The sequence below is a fragment of the Sinocyclocheilus rhinocerous genome, unplaced genomic scaffold (assembly GCF_001515625.1).
Source record: "Sinocyclocheilus rhinocerous isolate Xijiao unplaced genomic scaffold, SAMN03320098_v1.1 scaffold897, whole genome shotgun sequence".
Taxonomy (NCBI): domain Eukaryota; kingdom Metazoa; phylum Chordata; class Actinopteri; order Cypriniformes; family Cyprinidae; genus Sinocyclocheilus; species Sinocyclocheilus rhinocerous.
Window position 1 is genome coordinate 536,533 of NW_015649224.1, and position 8,296 is coordinate 544,828.

The 8,296-nt window shown below is 36.3% G+C and overlaps 1 protein-coding gene across 1 annotated transcript in view; it reads right to left on the reverse strand.

The window, feature by feature from the left end:
• Positions 1–924: 924 nt before the first annotated feature.
• LOC107710344 (SWI/SNF complex subunit SMARCC1-like) overlaps positions 925–8,296 on the reverse strand; it is a 24,892-nt gene continuing 17,520 nt past the window's right edge. Inside the window, exons 18-27 of the mRNA XM_016515096.1 lie at positions 5,888–5,998; positions 5,524–5,583; positions 4,823–5,081; positions 4,580–4,732; positions 4,065–4,114; positions 3,851–3,944; positions 2,281–2,414; positions 2,043–2,177; positions 1,492–1,651; positions 925–1,403 (exon numbers count right to left, since the gene is read on the reverse strand). Of these exons, the coding sequence (XP_016370582.1) occupies positions 1,324–1,403; positions 1,492–1,651; positions 2,043–2,177; positions 2,281–2,414; positions 3,851–3,944; positions 4,065–4,114; positions 4,580–4,732; positions 4,823–5,081; positions 5,524–5,583; positions 5,888–5,998 (1,236 nt within the window). The 3' untranslated portion in view covers positions 925–1,323. The remainder of the gene's footprint in view (positions 1,404–1,491; positions 1,652–2,042; positions 2,178–2,280; positions 2,415–3,850; positions 3,945–4,064; positions 4,115–4,579; positions 4,733–4,822; positions 5,082–5,523; positions 5,584–5,887; positions 5,999–8,296) is intronic.

The following is an 8,296-nucleotide window of genomic DNA, read 5'->3' on the forward strand; positions in this document are numbered from 1 at the left end:
AAACTGGGTCACCCACAGACGCCTGTCCAAACGTAAGAGGGGAGGGACTCTCAATTTTTTCCTAAAATCACAGCGATCTGTGGAAATTATCCTTGGTCAAAGAGGAAATTTGTATTTGTATTTTTTTAAACCAATTTTATTAGTATAATGTAGAATTTTTAATTATATTTAGAATTAGTTATTTTAGTAATTTTCTTTTAGTATTTTATAAAATGATAGCATTTTATACATTTTTGAATTAGCTTTTAATTTATATTTTCAGCTTTCATTTTAGGTTTTAGTAATTTTGTGCTTCTCATTTTTTTTTTTTAAATATAGCTTTAATTTTGTTTGTTTTAGCTTTAATAATTTTAGTACTTCAACAAACCTATTTCAGTGAGTTGCCACGGTAACATTTCTTTAACATTTTCCATAGTTTTATTCAACAATTCTCAAAGTGACCGTTCAGCATAAAATTATAATTATTTGCTCAACTTTGTCGTTCCAAACTTATGACTCTTCAGTCAAACACACAGGGCACGATATTAATGACAATTAAGTTGCTCCTTTCCATACAATAAAAGTGTTTTTGCTGAAAATCTTCCCCTGAAGCCTGTGGCTCTCAAATCTCATTTATGAGCTCCATTTACTCTTGTGTATGGAAAAAAGCATTAAAAAACTTCTCCCAAACCTTGTGCACTAGAGTTTAGTGCACACAAACCTGTGATCTAAGAGTTTCTCTTAAAAATACATCTGGAACAAATCAAGTAATGGCGCAGTCCAGCTTTCTTCATAGTTAAGAACAGTTGACTGCTGAAATACTTGTACCACAAATATCAAATTAAATGTTTTAAATGCATCAGAGATTAAGCTACTAAATTAAAAATATTCAAGTATTAGAAAATCTTCTAAAGTAAACTTCAATAGATGAGCTCACTCAAGAAGTTATAACTCCATATAAAAGATTTATTCTTACTAAAACAACTGTTTTAGTGCTTGGTGGCAATACAAAAACAGATCTACAAACATTAAGTACAGACAGATACGGCTACGAAAAGCCTCAAATCTTACACTTATATGTCAGCATCAATGCTTAAAAAATATTAAATATACACAGAAGAAGTGCTATTGTAGAGATGAATGTGGGTAATGAAGTGACTGTGTTCTTCATGTCATCTTGCGGAGTTTGGGTCTTAAGGAGGTGAAGACATTACATGGGTGTGGCCCCATCAGCCTGTGAGGATGGTGGAGTTTGGTCTGAGTTGGCAAAAAACGAAAAGCAGCAGGATTCAAAAGGTTTCGAACACTGCACCGGTGTTGATCGCATTTGCTTTGAGGCATGTGTTACTCACACATGCCATTGGGAGCTCCAGAGTGCCGAGCGCCCACAATCTGTCCAGTACTAGCACTGCCCACCGAACATCCTGAGAGAGATGCAAAAAACACAATATTATTAAGTATATGAGTGTGCATGAGACAAAAGGGTTGACTGATGTGTAGGAGAGAGTGTACCATGGTGAAGAGGGTTGTATGCTGTACTACTGCTGCTCTGTGTGGCTCCCGCTTGTTGCTGCTGTTCCACATTCTGTCGTGCCTTCATCTCAGCATATTTCACCTGCTCCACATGGAAGTTCTGCCTCTCCGACAATAACTGCTGTCTCTGCTGCTCCAGCTACAACACACAGATATCAAATTAAGTTTAAACACCCTCCCAAACAAATCTCTACATTAAAATGCAGATAGCAGTCAGCAAGATTTTCTCTGTTTAAATAAAAGAGAAAAAAGGTTTGGAACAACATGAGGGTGAGTAAATGAAAACAGATTTTCATTTTTAAGGGAACTATCCCTTTAAGAGATTATGAAAATGTATTATAACAAATATTATTATTACATTAAAACAAATGTATTATATTACAAATAATTTTCTCAAAATAAATCAATGGCGATTAAAATGCAGGTCGTAAAACATTCTTGCATTGAAAAATAATTTAGGGTGCTCTCAAAAGTTTCTTGGAGTCTTGGAGAGATGCCAGATCTTGTTTGAACAAGGCACTCTAACTCACAGCCTCTTTTTCTCGATCCATAATGGTCTCCAGCTCTTCAAAGTGTCTCAGTTTGATCTCCAACTTTTTCATCTGAGTTTCAACCAGCAGAGCCACCAGAGATTTGATTTTCCTCTCTTCTACTGCAGCCAAGTGCTAGAGGGACAGAAGAAAGAGAAGCGTGAGTTCAGATGAATGGCTTTTTTGTCACAATTAAAGGTCACGGGAGCGGTTGCAAGAAAAGAGGTTTGACATCTACCTTTGCTTTGGTAGCTGCAGAGGCCAGTGCTGCAGCAGCAGCTGTGGCGATGTTTCCCTCCACCAGCTCAAGCGCCATCCTCCTCTTCATCTCCTCTCCATCCCCTTGGGTAAGGCACATGTCAAAACTTTCCTCTGGATAGACATACAAAAAGTTTGAAAAATGAAGAAATACAGTAGAAATTGCATGACTAATTTTTACTCATTGGGGGGGATATATGTATAATAATATATATATATTAGGATATTATATAATAGCTATTATAATAGCATTATATAGTGGTTCAACGCATTATATTGTGTTTTTTTTTGTGACAGATCGGACTATTTTTTCGGATAAGAAAGAAAAAAATTATTTAAAGCACAGAGAATGACAATGCTGTGAAGGGTTTTTGACACGGGCTAATTTTGTGTGTATGTATATGCAACTCGGCATTTCCGCGCTGTCTGAAACACATCTCTTGTGCGCGCTTTGTGTGCGAGAACAGCGCGTGAGTAACGAATTGAGCTCTCTTTCGTTTCTTCTTCTTGTGATTTAAAATTGCTTGTACGTGTAAATTGGCAAATTAATCTGCGAATCACGTGCGTGCCGAATGGTAGGGTCTCATCCGTATTACGGATCAACTGCGACCCGTTTAACTCCTAATATGTGACAGATCAGAGCAATCTTTCATTTAGCCTACTTATTTAACATGAAATTGTCAAATTGCTACTCCATATCAATTGCATACAAAGAAAATACAGAATAATTAGAACAATCATTAACATAAATAAATAACAGTGTCATATCTATAGGCCTACACATTTTTCCCAGAACATTCTTGCGACCCGGTAGCAATTCTTCCATGGCCCAGTAGTGGGTCGTGACCCGGTGGTTGGGGACCTCTGATATAAACTACTGTTCAAAAGATTTGGGGTCAGTACGATTTTTTTCAACATTGGCAATAATGTTTCTTGAGCACCAAATCCAAATATTACAATTCTGAAGGATCACGTGACACTGAGGACTGGAGCAATGGCTGCTGAAAATTCAGCTTTAATACCACATGAATACATTACGATTTAAAAATATATTAAAAGTTATTTTTAATTGTAATATTTCACAATATTTCTGATTTACTGTAAGATTGATTAAATAATGCAGCCTTGGTGAGCATAAGAGACTTCTTTCAAAACTTTTTTTGGCTAGATTCACTGTCATAAATGATGTGGTTCACTTCTAACATGCTTTGTGAATGTTAAGTGCTATGGGGTCACTTTCTTTTCCCTTTTTTGTAATTCCATATATAGGTTTTTATACAAAAGCTAAAGGCACAGTGCTTGGAGAAAATGCTAGGTCATCTGGGCATCACATGCATCCAGAAAATGTGCATATTATGCATACAGAATTCCTTTCAAATGTAGTCTGAGTAGTATAGTAGTATACCATTTTGAACACAGCTTTGGTGTACCTGAGCTGTCACACCAACTGCAACTAACAATAAATATTTAACAATATAGCAGCAATGTGTTAAATCAAGGTGAATCAATGCAAAGAGATTTAATATGCAGAGCATCTGTGATCCTCTGACCTGCTGTGCTCTCCTCTCCCCTCTCTCCTTCACTCTCTTCTTTCTCCTCATTCTTCACATGCTCTCCCTCTCCCAAGATGCTATCACCCTCAAGCTACAAAAGACAGCACAGTCTCAGTGACAATCAATCATACTTTCCTTGTTAAGATTTGTGAAATAAGAACATAAAACATCAGAATGGATGATTATTTGTGTCTGAAGAAGCTTCTCATACCTTTTCATGTTGCTCATATGCAGTGCTCATCGTTTCTATACTACTCCCATCTACAAAAAAACAAAAAACAAAGAGAACAATATATTAGTCATAATCCTAATGTTGATCATAAACCTTATTATATAATATTGGGTGTTCAGAGGCCATATAAGATGGTTGTTTAAATGACATTAAACATTTCTTTTACTTACTGCCCTCCCCTGGATGTTTCAAGTACGACCATTCCAATTATTCTTAAATGACACTAAAACGGTTTTAACATGCACAACCATTCAACAGTTTGGGGTCTTGTGCTCACCAAGGCTGCATTTATTGGGTTAAAAAATACAGTAAAAAACAGGAATGATGTAAAATATTATTAAACTAGGGAGATTATTAAGGTAGGGGGAGACATTTAGTTGCTTATAACCAGTCTTAACGTGCATTTCAAAAGTGAATTCAAGGGGAGAGTTTTTTTTTTCTTTTTTCTTTTGACTACATAAAACACTTTTTAAAAAATACTAAAAACTAAGTACCAGTCTTTTCTGAATGGTCAGGATCAAGTTCTGCAATGCTGCCTGTTTGGAGTGTAAAAGCCGGATCTAAATTATGCCCAACGCTCTGTGCTTTGTGAAAGCTGGCATTGAATATCTCTGGTGGGGCCTCTTCTCTTGCTCTTGAGAATTCCTCTGAAAGACAGTTCAAACATTACATACATATTTTCTCTTAGCACACGTATCTTCAAATCAGCACACACACACTAACAGACTAACTCTTACCTAAAGCTGCCCTGGCGGCTGCAGAGGCCACTCGAGGGTCGACCACAGATGCAAGGAAAGCAACAGTGCTCATTACAGGGTTCCCTGACTGGCTGAAGGGGACAGGCTGATAGGCCAGAGGACCCATTGAGGCTTCAGAGTTCTCTAGGTATGGGTCCTCTATGGGCAACCGTAAGAAGTGAAGAATACAGTCATCCTGTGTGCGACTGCCCACATGCTCGGACACCTTATTCCAGTCATCCTTATACATCTCCAATGCCTGAAAAGAAAGATATGGCATACAAAAACAAATAATCACAACCTTTTTCAGGCCAAGAACCCCTAGGGGATAGAGAGAGATGGAGCAGGTCCTCCATATTACACATTGTATAAAATTAAGTATTGCATTTTAAACCATTTTAAATCATTATTACATAAAATGTATATGTCATTATATAATAATTATTGTGATATATGAACAGAGCCATATACATCAAATTTTTTACTTCACCCAAAATTACAATACAAAATACATTTTAATGTGAGAGACAATTAAAAACTGTAAAACGTAAAATGTTTAACTTTAGCTTTGGGCAAAAAAATTGTAATCATTGTTTGCTTGAGATAAAAAAAAAAAAACTGGCAACCCCCTGCAGTACTGCTTTTGAAGACTCCTGAGTACTAAAGCTTTCAAAATCTTGTTGACTGTTTGACTGGCTTACCTCCAAAAGCAAGAGTGTTTCCTGTTCTGTCCATTCTCTCCCTGCACTTGCGCCTTTACTCTTAAAGATGAAAGAAAGAAAAAGAAAAAAAAAAGACAGAAAGCAAGCACACATTATTTAGGTGCTGAATCTCAATGCACAAAGAGAGTCTAGAAAGTTGTGTTAAAACCAGAGGTGTGACCAAGTCGTTGTTTTGCAAGTCACAAGTAAGTCTCGAGTCTTTGCATTCAAGTCTCGAGTCAAGTCCTGAGTCAAGACAGACAAGTCCCGAGTCAAGACAGGCAAGTTGTGACTCGAGTCCACACCCCTGGTTAAAACACTGCTAAACTCAAACGATGTTGCAAACATTGTTTGTGGTTTTTACCTTTGGATGTTTCTTAGCATAAATATCAGTCCGTAGACCAAAGTTCTGCAGGTCAGATGGTTTTTCTCTCAATTTCTCTGGGAAATGCAACATATGCTGAGAAGCTGAAACCTTCAAACACAAAAAATACATTAAATTTATTCAATATTTTTGTAATGATCACTGACCTGTATAACTGTTCCAGGTAGGGCTGGGCGATATGTAAAAAATATTTTATTGATAATCGCCTTAATAAATATTGCAATGTCCGATAATATCGTCTATTCGAGCCCCACCCCTGCCAAAGACAACATAGCCAACATGCACTATAAACACACATCAGTTTGGTTGCTCTTTATCTGACAGTAGTCTGCGATTCAGTAAGCTTAATTTAATTTTTATTTTCTTACTTTGTGCTTAATATTACATTTAAACATTAGCTTTGTTGTTATGTTAGTGTTGTTAATTTCTACACTGCTCTATATTTAGTATTTGAAATTAATTTCATTTTGTGAAGACAGCGGTTGAATTGTTGAATTGAACAGAGTTTAACAGAGTTCATTGTGAAGGTGGACATTCTGGTGGTGATTGTAAGAATGGTAAATTCATGTTGATGTCACATAGCAATGTGTCTTGCCTATTTTTCATAAGGTCCAATGTTTCTCTTTCAATTTTGGTGTTGTCGCCCGAGTAGACAAATGTCATTATAAGTTTAATTTCCTTAACGTGTGGCGCTGTTTTTTTTTAACTTGTAGTCAAGCTGTAAGATATTTGTTATTTGTCTAAAATTAGCAATTAAAAACAAATTGGTTTCTTCTGCATGACCAAAAACAGAAAGGTTATTTTTTCTCATGTTTTTAGAGCTCCGAAGTGTCCTTATAGGCCTATGAATACAGCCTATAAAAAGTTGAGTTAAAAAAAAAACATTTAAGCAGTTAAATGTGTTGGTTTACACACAAAGAAATGTATAAGCTTTTAATAAGTCCAAGAATAAAATGATTAATTTACTTAACATGTTATATTTGATTTACAAAACTTTGTGCGGTTTTCTATCAGTTTGGACTTGAATAAAGAGAGAAAACTTGCACTTAACATTTTCACGGGCATTTTGTTTTCATAGTTAGACAGATATCATGATGTATCGTTATAGGATTGTCTAGCAATATATCGATTATCACAGAATCGCTGTATTCGTGATATTATCGTATCGTGAGCCATGTATCGTGATTCGTATTGTATCGTGAGGTACCCTGCGATTCCCACCCCTATATATTAAGTGATTCCAGAATAGATTTTTTATTCCCTATTAATTAGCTACTAGCATAGGCTACAAAATATTTCATTCATGCTATTTCATGTGAACAATGTTCATGGTAACTACGGGACTATGTTAAATATATTTGTATATTTTTTTTTTTCAATATTGGCGATTATCGTCTGTAACTGACATCGTGATACTTGCAAGACATCGTCGAAATATACGATAATATCATCATATCGCCCAGCCCTAGTTCTAGGCAACTGATTGTTTTCAACTCAAAACAATATTTCATGTCCCCTTTTTAGATACAGTAAGTAGGAAAGTAATAAAAGGGAAAGGCAGTTAAAACCCTGTTGGGATTTATTTTGTGACACGAACGGCTGACTAATCTAAGAGCTGATCATTTAAAGCATAAATTTGGTGTTTGGCAATGTAATGTCAAAGTCCTTCTATATTACCTGTAAGGGTCTGTGCTGTAGTGGGACGCGTCCGGACGGTGTGTCTGTGAGAACGTTAAAGTGTGGTGTTGGGGGTGGGCCCATGGGGAGGGGTCGGCTTTCTGCATCTACCTGATAGTTGATAAACCCCCACTGCTCCAAAAATGAATGAACCCTAAAATTCACACAAGCAGGTTTATAAATGAATTACAAATTATTTATAAACCGGTGTCAGTTTAAGTGGGTAAAAGTTAAACTTTTATACACACCTTATTAGTGCACACACATCTCCTGTCAGGTTTCGTCTACAGGAGGTTGAGGTCAGATACTCCTGAGGGTTTAGCCGGTATGTATCAATCATGAAGTTGCGGTATGCAAGATATCTACAAACAAGATATGAACATGTTTATGTAGAGTTCAGGATGTTGAATCTGATACAAATAGTATTTGCATGTATATGTATACAAACTGACTTACATTTCTGGTGTTTTGGACTTATTTTTCCCATTGAAGAACTCGGGCAGAGCTCGTCTCTCTATCTGATGAATACTGACGCACAAAAATAAAAAAGCACTATTACTCCTCGTAAAAAAAAAAAAAAATGTATAAGAATAGTAAATGCCTGCATATGTTCAGAGCAATAGGCCTCAAATATGACACCTATGTAAAACTGAGAATGTGAGTTGGCGTAATCGGGACACTTGTACAGTTCAACCCTCACCAGTTGTAGTC